A 17,130-nucleotide genomic window follows, 5' to 3' on the forward strand; every position below is an offset into this window, starting at 1 on the left:
ACCAGTCCTCACATTTACGACCATTGCAGCGTCCCTCTGGTCATGTGATCAAAATTCGGGCACTTGGAAGCCAGCAACCAATGGTTGCAGCATCCTAATCGTCTATGGTCCCAGTTGCAAAGTCAGTGGGGAAAACTGGATTCGCTTAATGTCTGTGTGATTCACTTCACAACCATGGTAAATCACTGTTGGGAGAAATGTCCTTCTGGGTTCAGTTCCAAGTGGGGGAAAAGACACTGGAGACATGGAGGCTGGTTGGAAAGATGGTTTAATGGTGGACAGGACCACATGGCTTGAGCTCCTGAACAGAAAAGGGGGATCATATGCTTCCAGATGTTGGGTGAAGAAGGAAAAGAGACCGAGATGCTGAAAGTCTCTGGTTTTATGCCCTCCCTGGTCTTTGATCTTGATCTTGTATTCGGATTAGTTGTCAGACTCCCATGGGGCCATGAAAGAGCAACTCCTTAGGCTGTGTTTTGAGTCCAGGTTTGTTTGAGCATTGTTTCTTCCCAGCTGCCCTGTGGTGAGATGGGTAAAGGGCTAATACTATCATGCCTTAATCCCATTACCCTGGAGCTGAATGGGTGAGATTTTTGTTATATAGAATAGACTGCCTCAGGCCTTTTAATGGCCCATTGACAACCGTGGGGGCTATTAAGAGTGAATCTATTTCCTGCCTAAAACCGTGTTTCTCCATTTCTGATCCAGGGAAATATAATATTCTGCCTTTTCAATATTTCCCAGGATATTTCATTTCTCTAGGAGAGGGGTGGGTTTTAACTTCCTACATCACTTAACGACTGCAACAAAAAGGTTGTAAAATCATGACTCACTTAATGACCACTTCACTCAGTGATGGAAGTTACAACCCCAACTGTAGTTGCAAATTGAGGATTACCCATAGCCATTTTCTCCCCATAGTTCCCATTTTTTTCAACAGCTTGGGGAAAAAAATAAACAGGCCAGGTTTTTCTGATTCTTACATCTTCTAAGACCTGACACATTTTGATTTTCCACTATGGTACAAATCTTAGGGTGCAGGTGCTGGAGGGACCAAGCCTGTTGGGGAAAAAAATACTGGGATTTTTCTAAACTAAATGGTTCTAGGAAGGAACAAACCATCACAATTTTTAATTACCCATCTGTTCCTGGAGTTCAAAAAGAAAGAGGAATGTTGATGGTACAGATCAGTGAAGGCCCATCCATCAGAGAAACATCAAAGAAGCAAAGAGTGCATTATTTTCCCTAAAGTAGCTTTAAGCCTAGTTTGGAACAAATACAGACTTTCTGGAAACTGTATGAAGAATTTCTCAATTTCTTTCATGCTTCCTCCCAGTCTCCTTCCACATGGCTAAACTGCATTTTATGAGATAACTGTCCATTGACTCATCAATTATCTGGACATTTTATGCCCGTGTTCTTATCTGTCCTTTTTCTAGCCTCCCCAAAATCTCTCACAAAAGAGATTTTAAAAAGGGCACAGCTTCTTTTTTTTTTTTTTTTTTTTTTTGCGACTTCTGAAAGCTTCCAGGGTGTAAAAAATATTGCCCCTGTCACCACCAACCTTTAATTCCGATAATCCAATGCAGCCATGCCAGGGATGAGGCGTGGGAACAGGTTTTTAAAAATTACTGTGGATCGAAAGGAGTTTGCAAGGCATGACCACAAAAAGGCAAGACAGGGGTTGCAATAAAAAAATTCATTGGAGCTTTAGTGACACCATTACAGGTTCATCTTGACTATTTTTGATCACATTGTGGGGAGTCCATCTCCCCCCGCCCTCGCAGAAGAATGAAATGTTTTGGGAAATATTTAAAAAGACAGGATAAAATATTTCCCCTAAAGGAGAAATGAGAAGAGAAAAAAATCTTAAGGGAGGCAGAAACCAGCCGTTTCCTTGCCCCAAGCAGAAACTGAGGAGGCCAGCTTTTAGAAATACAGATTTGGATTTGCAAATCCATTCAGAAAGACTGGGTCAAGATAGAAACTCAGTTAAGCAACAAACAAACAAAATGACAAAATTAGCTCAGACAAATATCTAGGACCATGATGAACCTATAGCACGCGCGCCACAGGTAACATGCAGAGCCATTTCTGATGGCACGCGAGGCGTTGCCCTCTAAGCTCCAGCGGGCATGCATGCACTGGCCAGCTAATTTTTGGAGCCTCCGGAGGGCAAAAAACTGTCCAACACTCAAACCGGAAGTCCATCCCTGAACATCTGGTTTGTGTATTGGGCCATTTTTTGCCCTCCCCAGGCTCCTAGAAAGCCTCTGGAGCCCGGGGAGGCCAAAAAATGGATATACCAGGCCCACCGGAAGTCAGAAAACGGGCTGTCCCTGGATGGCCTCTGAGGAGCGGGGGAGGCCGTTTTCGCCCTCCCCAGGCTCCTAGAAAGCCGTGTGTGCATGCGTAGGGCAGCAGTGTGTGTGTGGGGGGGGGGTGTCACACGTACATGCGTAGGGCATTAAATTATGGGGGTGGGCACGCAAGATTTTGGCACCTAGGGCGAAAAACTGACCCAGGATCTGCATTTTCCCCCTTTTGCCTATAGAGCCAGCCATGACCCCTACATGACCCCACACAGGAATCCAGAAGATATAAAAACCCACCCACTCTAAACTCCATTTTTGTCAGCCACCCTCAATTATACTTGTTGGTGGTTCTGCTTCATCAATAAAGGAACCTTTCTTTCCAATCAGATTCCAGCTTCTATTTTATTTCCCGTGCCTTCCTCCTGGCTTGGAACTGGGCCTGGATATTTCTTCCAACAACATCCCGCAAACACCACTGAATCCCTGGATGTCAGTTGCCTGAGTTTTCCAATATATATCGTAGTCTTCGATTTACAAGTTTGTTTAGTGACTGTTCAAAGTTACAACAGCACTGAAAAATGTGACTTATGACCAGGGGTGGGATCCTACCGTTTGAAAACTGGTTCGATGAGTGCAAGCTGAGCACACATGCAGAGTTTAAAGAAAACCCACCAAGGAAAATAGCTGAGGCGTGGCAATTCACTCTCCTGTGCCGATCAGCTGGGTCCCTGAGCGAACCAGCAGTAAAAGAAGCCGGAACCCACCCCTGAACCCACCTCTGATGATACTGTAGAAAATTAAAACCAGTGTTTGCAGCATTGACAACTTTAAGATGTGTGAACTTCCAACTCTGAGAATTCCTCAGCCAGTATTGTTGGCTGGGGAATTCTGGGAATTGAAGTCCACATATCTTAAAGTTGCCAAGGTTGAGAAACAGATTAAGACAGTATGGGTTGAGCCACAGCAATATTGTGGGCTCTGCTGCCATCATGTGGCAGTTGTGTGCCTTTGCATAATGTTCTATGCTTTGCTATCCTAGTAGGGGAACCACACCATTTGTGCAAGAAACAATTCCATAGAGTTGTGAGTTCACTTGCTTCAGGAGCAGCTCTTACTATCTTCAGGTTCACAAACCACAAAATTGGGCATTTGTTGGCAATTTAATATCCAGTGGCTGTCTTAGCATAACATGCTAAACTTGGTTAGTTTGAACACTGGGTAATTTTTCATAGCTTAGTACGCTGAGTTAATCAAGACCAGTATGTAGTTATTATTATTATTTTATCCTGCATTTCTCCCAGAAGAGTTAAACCCTTTACTTAGCTACCATTCAAGGTTACAACAGCACTCAAACATATATTCCTCACACATACAATTGTTGCAGCATCCCCATAATTGGGACCAGAATTTCTACTGCTAAGCAAAGTGGCTGTTAAGTGTACTCAATTTTACAACTTTTTTTTTTTTGCTATGGTTGTCATCACTGCAGCTGGTAAGTGAATCATGTGGTCATTGAGTGAATCTGGCTTCCCCCCCCCTTGCTTTTGCTTGTTATATTATTTAACGCAGGGGTCCCCAACCCCCAGTCCATGGACAGTTCCTGATCCATGATATGCCAGAGACTGGGTCATGCAAACAAGCGAAGCCTCATCCATGGGATGCAGGCAACAGATGAAACTATGCCCCCTCCAGTCCGTAGAAAAACCTGTCTCCACAGAATCAGTCCCTGGTACCCAAAAGGTTGAAGACGTATGATGAGAACACAACAGAAGAGAAGTAAACATATATACACTATCCACATAATTTTATACAAAACCTCTACAGAGGTATGGCAGCGACCTCATAACTGGATGCTCAATTCAGCTATCCAGGCAATCACCTCTGTCTGGATGAGAAGAGTGATCACCTGTCCTAAGATGTTATAACCATCATCTAAGTGTCAAGCGCTCGGATTTCTTTCCTGTGATCCTGGGGATGCTACATTGGTCATAAGTGAAAGGACCAGTTGTAAGTCACTTTTTAATGGCCTTGGCTCAGTGGCTAAGACGCTGAGTTTGTCGATCATAAGGTCGGCAGTTCAGTGGTTCGAATCCCTAGCGCCGTGTAACGGAGTGCGCTCCCATTACTTGTCCCAGCTTCTGTCAACCTAGCAGTTCAAAAGCATGTAAAAATGCAAGTAGAATAATAGGAACCACCTTTGGTGGGAAGGTAACAGCGTTCCATGCACCGTCTGCGTTTAGTCATGCCAGCCACATGACTTTGAAACAGAGATGAGCACCACCCCCTAGAGTCAGGAATGACTAGCACATATGTGCGAGGGGAACCTTTACCTTTAACTTTGAATAGTCACTCAACAAATGGTTATAAATTGAGGACTACCATGTTTCCCCAAAAACATGAATTGTCCTGAAAATAAAGCCATGCCAGATTTCTAGGGTGGGCAACAATCCCCCCAAAATAAGCCCATTGTACACCCCCCTCCTGGCCCCTCCCACCCCCTCCTGGCCCCTCCGGCCAGGCAGGGTGCCACTCACTGACCCAGTGGTATTCCGAAGGCACCAAGTCATGGGAACTGGGTAGGACAGGCACTCGTGCGGCTTGGCGCCTTCAGAATATTATTATCGGGGGGTTATTGTTTTGGGGTGCAGGAGGCAGTGAGCATGGCCATCTCGTGGCTGCTGAGCTGGGGCAGAGAGTGTTCCGACAGTGTTCCTTCCCGCTCTATGGTTGTGGCCCGACTCCCGGAAGACTTGGCAGCAGACCTCCAGGGTTTGGAAGCCACAGAAGAAGCCGTCCTCAGTGTTGGGATGGCGGCGGCGGCAGCAGCCCTGGCCCCGCAGGGAGAGCTGGCCCAGATCATGGTGAGGATGGGAGGCATGTGAGTGGGGAGTGGAACAGGTGCTCGTGCAACCCCCCCTCTCCAGCTGGGAAGAGCACCACTCACCGACCAAACGGTATCGAAGGCGCCAAGTTGTATGAGCGCCTGTCCCCCCAGTTTCTGCGTCTTGGCGCCTTCAGTATACTGCTGGGTGAGTGACGCTCTGCCTGGCTGGAGAGGTGGGTTGCTGGACAGCTTCTCTCTTGTGAGCTGGCTCCCAAAGAACATGGGGACGGGAGGACGCGGGTACCTCAAGGGCGAATGCCTGTGTTGTGCTGTCGCAGCAGTGCAACATAGCTGCCATGAAGTTACCACGCTTGCTGTTTCCTCCAAGACAAAAAGGGCCCCCCTGATAATAAGACCAAGGCCATATTTTTTTGGGGGGGTCAAAAGAAAATAAGACCCTGTCTTATTTTGGGGGAAACATGATACCTGTATAGAAAGGGTTTCTTTTCAATTTCTCTTTATCCAAGGTGAATCAAAAGAGGAGCCCGTACTATTTTTATTTGCCATGTAAATGACTGAAAACTAAAGTATGAAATTTTTGTGGTTAAAAAGACAGTTCTGTGCAAACACTCAAGTGTAGATTTGTCCAATGATGACTTTCTTTCTTCTCTCTGAAGAACTTCTAAACAGGAGCAGAAAAGCTCACAATAGTAGCTCTGTTTGTGTGCCCTGCGGCTAACAACAGGTAGAAAAAAACTCCAGATATGTCTCGAATTGTTGCCAAACCAATAGGAGCTCCTTTCTCTCAAATCAGGCCACATTTGCAGCAGGAGTAGAGATTGAAAACAAGGGATTATTTGAAATCTTAAGCCTCAGGAAGACAAAGAGAAATCCTGTTGCCTTGAGCTCCTCTACCAAATAATGGTTCAATTTCGTAAGGTAAATGATAGTTGTGCTGCAGAAATATGTAAATATTATATGTAGATGCACCTATGGTGATAATTACAGGGGTGAAAAGATGCATGGTGCATCTGAGGACATTTTTATGAGGAGAATCTCATGGATGGATGGATGGATGGATGGATGGATGGATGGATGGATGGATGGATGGACGGACGGACGGACGGAAGGAAGGAAGGAAGGAAGGAAGGAAGGAAGGAAGGAAGGAAAATAAAAGAGAAGACAAGGAAGAAAGGAGGAAGGAAGAGCGGGAGGAAGGGAAAAAGGAAAAATAGGTGGAAGGGGGAGGGAAGGAGAAAGGGGATAAAGAGAAGGAGAAAAAAGAGAGGAATTATAAATCCAGTCTAAAATACATTGGCTTGCAAATTAATTTCACTAAAATTAACAGGACCTTCTTCTGAACTGACATAGAAATATTAAAGGGATGCTATTTTAATCATACCACAATCACACCCATTTTTATTTTGCTTGCATTTTTCTCTTTTTAGATTTTTGCCTTCAAATTCTTATTTCAGCCAACATCATGAAATCCCAAATTCTGTAGCAGAAGACTGAATTTTAGATAGAATAACTTGTGATCATAAACAATAACCTTAAGAAAGCTTAATTGTGGATTTAAAATAGAATTTTTGAACTGACAATTCCTTCCTTCAGTTGTCTTCCTAAAAAAAAAACCAATCTTTTTTTCATATCTTGCTTCATTTTACCTGCTTCTAATTCAACTGCCTGCCATCACTGTGTTAAGATAATATCCCAGCATCTTTATTTCAGGTAGTCCTTGACTTACAATCACAATTTGACCAAAATTTCTGTTGCTAAGCAAGGCAGTCTTTAAGTTAGTGACATGTGATTTTTTTCCCCACAGTTAAGAGATTTACTAAAGTTGTTAAATGAATCATGCAGTCATTAAATGTATCCAGTTTCCCCATTAAGGCTACTTCTTCTGACTGTCGACTGACTGCAATTTGGCAGTTGAAATCTCACCAGGCTCAAGGTTGACTCAGCCTTCCTTCCATCCTCCCGAGGTCAATAAAATGAGGAGCCAGATTGTCGGGGAGAAAAGGCTGACTCTGTAAACCACTTAGAGAGGGCTGTAAAGGGGCTAGAAGAGAAGGCAGAGGGGGAGGAAGAGGAGGAGAGGAAGGAGGAGTGGAAAGAGGAGAGAGGAAGGGGAAGTGGAGAAGAGAAGGATGACAGAGGGAAGAAAGGAGGGAGGGTGGAGGAGAGAGGGAGAGGAAAGTGATGGATAAGGTACAAATACAGTATATGGAGAGCAGAAGAACCAATGATAGTTCTTGGGGATTGATGGTAAGACAAATTGACATAATATTTAATAATACAAAATAGTGTTGGTTATGTAACGGAATACATGTGGTTATTTGTATGGAAATGAATATATATATTGCTGGGCAATCCCATGAATCTGGCAAATGGAAATCCCATGATCTTGGCATGGCACAACCATCATAAATACATGCCAATTGCCATGTAACCTGAATTTTGATCACATGACCATGGTGATGTTACAATGCTCATAAGCATGAGGACTAGTGATTTGCCATGCCACTGTAACTCTGAATGGTTTTTAAGTGAACGGTTGCATGTCAATACAAGCCTACATGTATTGTAATGGATTTAAGGTTGGCCTTCTAAACAGATATATTTACAAGAAAAATCTGTTTAATTCAATGACACATCCTGCTTAGATCTGTATTGTAAAAGATAACATGTTAACTATAACTCTCTCCCGCTCTGTAACTTTCAGAATACGCCAATTTCACCTTTCCAGATGCTGTTTTTTGTGTTTCTTTCCCTTCTTTATGCTGGAGTGTCAACTGCTTCAGGTAAGCTCTAGAAGAATGTTTCCCAAACTTGTGAACTTGAAGATGGGTGGACTTCAACTCCCAGAATTCTCCAGCCAACTGGCTGGCTGAGGGATTCTGGGAGTTGAAATCCACACATCTTCAAACTGCCCAGGTTGAAAAACATTGATCTAGAAACACACTCACTGAATTCTATCCAATGCCTGAGGAATAAGTATTGTAGAAAATTGTGATAATTTGCACTTAGAACGGTGTGTTTGAATGTGTGTACCATAGGCAAAAGAGAGGCAGGGAAGCCCCCAACCTATAGGTTAAAAGCATAGAGTTTTGAAGAATACATGTTAAAACGTTATATTTTTATGCAGATTTATAAGGCTTAAACACTGTGACTGCATGATGAACAACACAAAAAACAAACAAACAATAAACTAAAAAATATATACAATGGCTATTAAGCATACAAGAGAGAAACTAGAGGGAATTCCACTCTTTTCCCCTAAAGCTTCCGGGGATTGGCCAGGTTTAACAACTTTCTTAAAGGTGAGCAGAATTGAGGCAGATCCAGTAACAGGGCAACCACAGAAAAAGCATATTTTCTAGGTCCCCTAAGGAGGAACCTGTTACCTATTTCATTAGAAATTTATTGGTTAAGCAGTTTTTCCCAGCCAGCAATATACAGATTATTGTAGCAGATCTGAGTTGCAAGTGCTGGCCGAAAAAGATATAATTTGAATTAAATCACTAGTTGATTGCATAGATCTCTACTATTACAGGCCAGGATTAAATGATTAAAATATTAAGTGCTGTGTTTGAAAATTGTAACTCTAATGTAAGTCTAATTTAGCAGCCAATCTTGTAGTTTAGTAGACAAATCCTGTAATCCCAAATATTAATGGATGGCTAACTCAATTCTCAACGTGGTCTTCATTCGCACACATTTCAATTATCTTCTGCCACAGCAGAAGGCAGCATCTGATTGGCCTTATATGGATTAAGAAGCCAAACAGGCTCCATGACTCATAAAACTTCACTTCAAGTTATGCGTTAAATTTCTTTTTTTCTCTCTCTCTGACTTTCTCTGTGAGTAAATCTAAAGTAAAGTATCAACTTATACGATAGTCCTGATATGTACAACCGCTTTGCAAATATGTCTGCAGAGGTTACTAGCATAAAAAAATTAAAAACTAGCCAACCAAGAATTTATATTATTTATAAATGATAATTATAATGTGCCCCCAAAGTATGCCATCAAAAATAAAAAAGTAAATTTCAATTAAAATTGCACATAAGCAACAACTTAAAGATATACCATGATAGATTTATATAGTAGAAAGAACATTTACACAATTCTAAAATTCTTAATTTATAATCCTGACACCCCTGTTATCTAACTCTGCTTGTATAGATAGTCCTTGGCTTACGACTTTAATGGAGTTTCAGTAATAAATTGTTGCAGTCATTAAGTGAAAGCACCACACGTCAACAAAATTTGATGACCATTTTTACAATTGCAAAGTGAGTCACCAGGATTGTCAAGCAAATCCAGCATACCTAATGAGTCTTTTTTGTGTTTGCTGCAAAAAACATCACAAATCACAGTCACATATCTGCGGGATGCTGCAACCAGTTATAAATGTGAGTTCGTTGCCAAGGACCTAAAATGTGTACTTGTGACTTGTGGAGGATGTGTGGCAGTTGAAATTTGGAAGACAAGTCATAAGCGGATTTTTAAAAGTTAGTCGTAACTTTGGACAATTGTTAAGAGACTGGTTGTAAATTGAGGATTCCCTGTAATATTTACAAAAGAAGAAAAAAACAGCACTACCATCTTATCCAGTGTTTCTCAACTTTAAGTTGGATGAACTTCAACTCCCAGAATTCTGGGAGTTGAATTTCATACCTTAACGTTGCTAAGGTTGAGAAACACTGATCCATTTATCCATCATTCTCAATAATCATTCACAATCATCTCTACCGAATCACCTGCTTTATTAAATAAATACATTTTCAAACATTAATGATTTTACTTTGCTTTGAGTATGAATTTTAGTAGAACACAAAACCTTTTCAGTAATATTTGAGCCCCTAGAGGATGGGAAGGGAGAGCAGGAATGTACAAGAGAACTTCCTATCTCTAAGCAGTCTTCCTCCATAGCCTATGTGATTATTTCTATGGAATTTTAGTTCAACTCTGAGTGAACCATCTATACACAAATGCAAAGCTGTTTAATCAGGGGACACAAAATGGGACATAGCCGTGATGGCTAACCTTTTTGTCATTGTGTGCCAGAAGCATGTGTGCGCGTGCAATAGCACACTCACATGCCCACACCCATAATGTAATGTGTGTGCAACACCCCCCGCCCCTGCGCATGAGCGCACATGCCCCTGCCCTCCCCCGTGCCCCCCCATAAGTGCGTGGCCCCCGCATGTACCCAATTTTAATCCTAGCGGGCCTCTCTGCAGCCTCCTGAGACCAAAAACGGGTCACATGGGGGCACGCTGCATCCCCCCATGCTCCCCTGTGCATGTGCATGCAAACACACACGCATGTGCATGCATCTCTCGCATGTGCACAGAGACCTGAAAATTAGCTGGCCGGTGGAAGGCGCACACGCATACACATGGAGCTGAGCTGAGGCGATGACTCACTTTCCTGCAGAGAGCCTCCGCGTATCACCATCACAGGGCTATAGCTTCATGAGCCGTTCTGCAGGAACTTGGGAAGATTAGGAATGATTGGTTGATTAACTTGTTTAATTAACGGGTTCTCCTTCTTCTTTATAGATCCAGATCAGAGAACGTTCCCTTCTTACTCTGGGGAATATGGTGGTAATGATGGGGACTATTTTGATCAATCCAGCAACCAGTTTGAAGGCCCTATATCAGCGATGAAAATAAGGTCAAATGACAGAAATATCCTAAGGTATTTATATCTAAATGAACCTCAGTTGTCTATAGCTGGGCTTTAACCTGACTGCTAAAAATTATGAATCAACTGAGGAGAGCATAAATAACCTAAATGTGCAAACCGTTTATTGATAATTGATTGACTAATCAGTCAGTAAGCTATTTGTATGTGAAAACGTATGTCTAAGTGCTGCAAATCATGTTTAAAGAACATATCTAGATCAATACCGAAGGAAAGTAAGGGATGAATGGAAGGAAGTTGATTCCTTCTATATTTCTCAATCACAGCGACGTGAAGATGAATGGTCTTCAGTTCCCAGAATTCTCAGCCAGCAATGGCTGTTTGGGGAATTCTGGGAGTTGAAGTCCACAGATCTTCAAGTTCAGAACTCTGTTCTGTCAGGGTTTGTTGCATAAATTCAAATCCAGAAGCTCACACAGATAACGGATTTGGTTGGATTCATTAACCTCTTTATATACATAAGAATAGATAAATAAATGTACAATACCAACAGGTGGTTCTTCCAAGTAAACACAAGGCAAGAGAGTTACAGGCAAACACAAGCAATTTCATATCAGCAGACAATCACAGACAGACTGTTGTCCTCTCAGAGCAGGAGACTGCTTAAATTTCTGTTTCAATTCTCTGCACAGACTCAGATCTGTTTGAGCTCCCATTGGCTGATTTAGTTCCTATGCCTATTCATTGGCTGACCTTGTTCCCATGTCTCTCCCAGTCATGAATATTTTAACATGTTCTGGAACCATTTCCTAGCTCTGCTTCATTCTGATGATGGAATTATAGGTGAAAGATTTCCTACGTAGGTCTGCTGAGATGAGCATCATCAATAAAAGAAAATATTTGTAGCTCAAGGTTGACATGAGGCGTCCTTGGTGCTTTCTGAGCTTGCCTGTTTTCTTGAAGACATTTCATGGCCCTGCCTGTAACACTGATGATGTTACTTAGTTTGGGTAATGAAACGCTTGCAAGGAAATAAGCAAGCTCTGAGAGCACCAAGGACCCCCTCATGAATATCATCATTAATTTCCATCTAAGGTAACTCTACGTCTAACACCCTCTTTCTCTTGTTAACGCAGCATCCAAGTTCGTTATGGTGACACATGGTCCAATAATGAAGGCAGCACAACAGGGCGCCCTTCGGACATGCACTTGTTCTTTGGAGAGGGATTGGTGCAGGTGAATGGCCGTTTTGGAAACGCCGTGGAATACCTGGCCTTCCGCACCAACATGGGCCATGTCTTTACCTTTGGGTCAAATTCTGGTTTGGGAATGCCTTTCACTGCAGAGCCCTCACACCCCAACACGGTTCTGAGGTTCATCAGTGGGAAGTCAGGATCAATGGTCAACGCCCTCGGTTTCCACTGGGGTGAAGATCAGTGGATGAAAGGGTGGAATGAATCCGTCCACTCTCCAGATCCACCACCAGTGACCCAGATATAGATTGCTCTACCTTTAATCCTCACTCTTAAAATCAGTACAAATACGACACAACCTCTTTTGTTGTTTTCCTTTGGATCTTAGGGGAAATATGGGAGAAGAGGGAAGGATAGGGAGTGATACACTTTTGCTGTTGATACCCTAGATTTGATTTTGCTTCCTCCATTTTGATTTTGCTTCCTCCATTTTGATTTTGCTTCCTCCATTTTGATTTTGCTTCCTTCATTTTGATTTTGCTTCCTTCATTTTGATTTGACTCATTAAAGAGATGTTAAGTTCAAAATACTAAGAAAGTACATATAGTCCTCAACTTACAACCACAATTGAGCCCAAAATTTCTGTTCCTAAGTGAGACACTTGTTAAGTGAGGTTTGCCCCATTTTACAATCTTTCTTGCCACAGTTGTTAAGTGAATCACTGAAGTCGTTAAGTTAGTAATATGGTTGTCACGGAACACCTCAACTGTCATAAATATGAGTCAGTTTCCAAGCATCTGAATTCCGATCTCATGACCGTGGGGATGTTGCAACGGTCATAAGTGTGAAAAATTGTCATGTCACTTTTTTCAGTGCCATTATAAGTTTGAACAATCTGTACTGTTCAACAAACAGTACAAACAAACTGTTTTAAGTCAAGGATTACCTGTATCTTGGAAAATTTTGATTTGATACCTATATTATACAGGTAGTCCTCGATTTACAACCATACATTTAGCCACTATTCAAGTTGCAACAAAAACCTTCTCACGAAGATAGAGGGAGAGGGGAAGCGTATTCAGATTTGCAAGGTTCTGCGACTGTAACCTTATAATAAAAACTGGATTAGCATCCATGACTTTGTTTCCTAGTCTGGTCTGCTTTGAAGGGCTGACAACAGGGTACAGGGTTTGGCTAAGGCAGGGGGTTAGCAACCCATGGCTCTGGAGCCGCATGTGGGGTAAGGGCTCCTCATGATCTGGTACAAGCTCTGGATCCACACAGAATCTCCACCTTATGCTAGAATACATCTCACCTTTAATCTCACACTCTTCAAAAATGTTACAGATCTGGATAAGATGTAGCTATCCGAAGTTTCCAGAGCAGGGTGGGGTAACAGAATTAAAACTGGAACATGATTTGAAGAGGGGAAAATAAATCTAACAGATAGATAAAAAACGATAGACCGAGGGAGATCACATGTGGTAGAGGATGGATAGATAGATGAGAGGATGGAGACTGATGGATGGGCACATACAGACACATATAGGCAGACATACAGATTTGGAAGCCAAATCAGCAGGCATCTATTGAGGAATCAAGTTATTAATTTGGTTTTTGCTTACAAAACTACAGACCTGAGTTGAAAATATCTGTGTGTGTGTGTGTGTGTGTGTGTGTGTGTGTGTGTGTGTGTGTGTGTCAGTCAATTTTTGGGGTAGTAGTTTGCCATTGCATGTTCCCTAGGGCTGAGAGAGGAAGACTGGCCCGATGTCACTAAGCAGGCATTATACCTAAATTGGGACTAGAACTCTTAGTCTCCCAGTTTCTAGCTTAGTTCCTTTCTTTAACTACTACATACAGGTAGTCCTCAATTTACAACCAAAATTGAGCCCAAAGTGTATGTTGCTAAGTTGGTCAAATGCAGTTTTGTCCCATTTTACGCCTTTCTTGCCAAAGTTCTTAGGTGAATCATTGCAGTTGTTAAGGTAGTAGCATGTCATCGTTAAATGAATCTGGCTTTCCCCCTTGACTTTGCTTGCCAAAAAGTCGCAAAAAGTGATGACTTGACTCCAGGACACTCTCAACCGTCATAAATATGAGCCAGTTCCCAAGTAGCCGAATTTTGATCATGTGATGCTTGTAAGTGTAAAAAATGATCATGTCTCTTTATCAGTGCTGTTGTAACATCAAAAGGTGGTTGCAAATCAAGGACTACCTGTACTGGCTCTCTTTGGTAGCCACTAGGGGGCAGCAAAGTTGGAAGTTTCTGTATCTCTTTGTGCAGCCTGAAAATGGCTGCACAAAGAGATACTGAATGGCTGGCAGCTGCCATGAGGCTGCTCTGCCCCTTTAAGGCCCCTCTCCAAGCAGCCCAGCGGCTCAGCCACCAGCACTATAAAAACAGCAGAAAAGCAGCTGTGTGTGTGTTGTGTGTCTGTTGTGTAGTAGTTCCTGTGTTAGAATTGTTCCACAGAGGAGAAGGTTTCTGTTACTCGCTGGACATAAAAGCAGCCTAGGGCAGTGGTAGCGAACATTTTTCTGCTTGGGTGTCAAAAGGGCGCACGCGCATCAGGGGTGGGTTCCTGCCAGTTCTAGTCTCTTCTATAGAAGAGGTTCCACAAATCTACCGTGCCGTTTAGAACCGGTTCCAGCTCCTTCCCCCTGCCCGCCCGCACATCATCAAGATGAAGACCGAGAGGAGTAATTCTGGGAGTTGAAGTCCACAAGTCTTAAAGCTGTCAAGTTTGAACACCCCTGGGTTTTTTTTCTAAAGGGTTAGGGGTGTGAGGGTCTTGTACATGCTTCAAATGGCAGAGTTTCTGAGCCAAATTTTGGTTGCTAAGCGAGAGCGTTGTTAAGTGAGTTTCACCACATTTTACAAGTTGGCCACTCCCACCTGGTCACATGGCCGTCACTCCCACAAAGAGGCCACACCTACAGAAGAGGTTCTAAAATTTTTTGAAACCCACCACTGGTGCGCATGCAATAGCACGTGTTTGTGTGCCCACACCCATAATGCAATGCCCTCTCCCTGGTGCATGTGAGCACACACACACCCGTGGTTTCCCCTGTGTGGTCCTGGTGCATACACACACAACCCCCTCCCATGGTCCATCCCCCCCACGCACATGCACGCAAGACTCACTGAAGCCTCTGGACTTCCAGTTGGCTCATTGGGACATATTTTGCACTCCCCTGGCTTCAGGAAAGCCTGAAACCTGGGGAGGGTGAAAAATGGCCCAACAGGCATACCGGAAGTTCATTTCCAAACTTCCAGCAGGGCTGTTGGGCCTGTTTTTCACCATCCACGGGCTCCAGAGGATTTCCTAAAGCCTGGGGAGTGTGAAAACGTCCCCCCCCCCCACCGTTCGTAAGACGTGCACTGGAGCTGACATAGGGCAACACCTCGCATGCCCTCAGATATGGCTCTGCATGCCACCTGTGGCACCCATGCCATAGGTTTGCCAGTACAGGCCTAGGGCTAAGAGAGAGGAGTGGCTTACTGTTAGTAGTAGGAGCAGTGCAGCAGTAGGATTCACTTACTTTCCCTACTGGTTCGCAAATGTGAGCGAGTGTGCGCTCGCTTCATTTGCATGTGCCTTGTCCGCGCACCGCCTTCTGCATATGTGCAGTGCTCGTGCATTATGTCAAGGCGGGGGTGGGTGGGCGGAGCCTCGCCTGAACCGGAAAGGACTGGCTGAATACCACCTCTGCAGCAGAGGTAGATCTGGGGAAGTGTGCGGGAAGGAATTGTTAGTGTTACCGCTCGTGTGCTTGTGAGTGAGCTGGCGAAAGGCCAAGGGGGCCTGTGTTGGCTGACTGGGAGCCCACCGAATTTGGATAGATAAAAGAACCTGCGACACACTGGACTGTCTTCTAAGGTTTGCCTGTAATTTTGCAGGCCAAATCTGGCAGCTCCACACCCATGGCTGGGGAACTCTGGGAGTTGAAATCCACAAATCTTAAAGTTGCCGAATTGAGAAGCACTGGCTTAGAGGAATACCGGTAGTTCTTGATTTACATCGCTTCATTTAGTGATGTTTGATGTTACAACAGCACTGTAAAAAGTGACATGTGAGTGTTTTTTCACACTCAGAGTAAGAGAATAACTGAGCTGGAAGGGGCCATGTATGTCATCTAGTCCAACCCTCCACCCAAGTAGGAGACTCTACATCATTTCTGACAGATGGTACTCCAGTCTCTTCTTGAAAGCTTCCAGTGATGAAGCTCCCAGAACATTTTTGAAGGCAACTTCTGTTCCGTGCGTTGATTGCTCTCACTGTCAGAATTTTTTTCCTTATTTCTAGGTTGAATCTCTCCTTGATCGCTTTCCATCCATTATTCCTTGTCTGGCCTTCAGGTGCCTTGGAATACAGGTTGACCCCCTTCTCCTTGTGACAGCTCTTCAAATATTGGCACACTGCTATCGTGTCTCCCTTGGTCCTTCTCTTCACTAAAGTAGCCATGCCCAATTCCTGCAACCGTTCTTCGTATGTTTTAGCCTCCAGTCCCTTAATCATCCTGGTTGCTCTTCTCTGCACTCTTTCTAGAGCCTCAACATATTTTTTATCACAACCCTTCAGCATCCCCAAGTTCACACGATCACAATTTAAACACTTGGCAACTGACAGGATGACTGCAATGCCTGGGGTCATGTGATCACCTTTTGTGACCTTCTGACAAACAGTCAATGGGGAAACCAAATTCACTTAACAACCATGTTACTAATTTAACAATGGCAATCATTCACTTAACAACCATGGCAAGAAAGGTTGTATAATGGGACAAAACTCACTTCTAACAAATGTCTAATTTAGCAACAGAAACTTTGAACTCAATTGTGGTCGTAAGTCGAGGACTACCTGTAGTCTCTGGGTAGCAGAAGAAGGGGACACAATGAACTCTGGAACTTTAGATCCTTGGTAGAAATCCTGTTTGAAACAGTCTGCTAAGAGCAAACACAGAAACATTTGGGCTACTTTTTGACATATGGATGATTTTGCTATCGTGGTGTCCTTGGTATTCTCTGCTCTTGGTTGTTTACTTGCATTTCATTACACAAGTAGGTAATGTCAGTGCCAGTGAGTGAGAGGTTTGCTCCCTATTTGTACACTTATTAGCACTGATGGTGTTGCCTAGT

The 17,130-nt window shown here is 43.4% G+C and overlaps 1 protein-coding gene across 1 annotated transcript; it reads left to right on the plus strand.

The window, feature by feature from the left end:
- The first annotated feature begins 5,965 nt into the window (after positions 1 to 5,965).
- Positions 5,966 to 13,125, plus strand: LOC106543303 (zymogen granule membrane protein 16). The gene is made up of 4 exons (XM_014059276.2): positions 5,966 to 6,078; positions 7,865 to 7,943; positions 10,710 to 10,848; positions 11,931 to 13,125. Exons 1-4 carry the CDS (start codon positions 6,061 to 6,063, stop codon positions 12,292 to 12,294), a joined length of 600 nt encoding a protein of 199 aa, XP_013914751.2. The 5' UTR covers positions 5,966 to 6,060; the 3' UTR covers positions 12,295 to 13,125.
- Positions 13,126 to 17,130: the final 4,005 nt, after the last annotated feature.

Source organism: Thamnophis sirtalis, unplaced genomic scaffold (assembly GCF_051295495.1).
Source record: "Thamnophis sirtalis isolate CommonGarterSnake01/CBP01778 unplaced genomic scaffold, rThaSir2_p1.2 scaffold_4, whole genome shotgun sequence".
NCBI classification, from domain to species: Eukaryota; Metazoa; Chordata; class Lepidosauria; order Squamata; family Natricidae; genus Thamnophis; species Thamnophis sirtalis.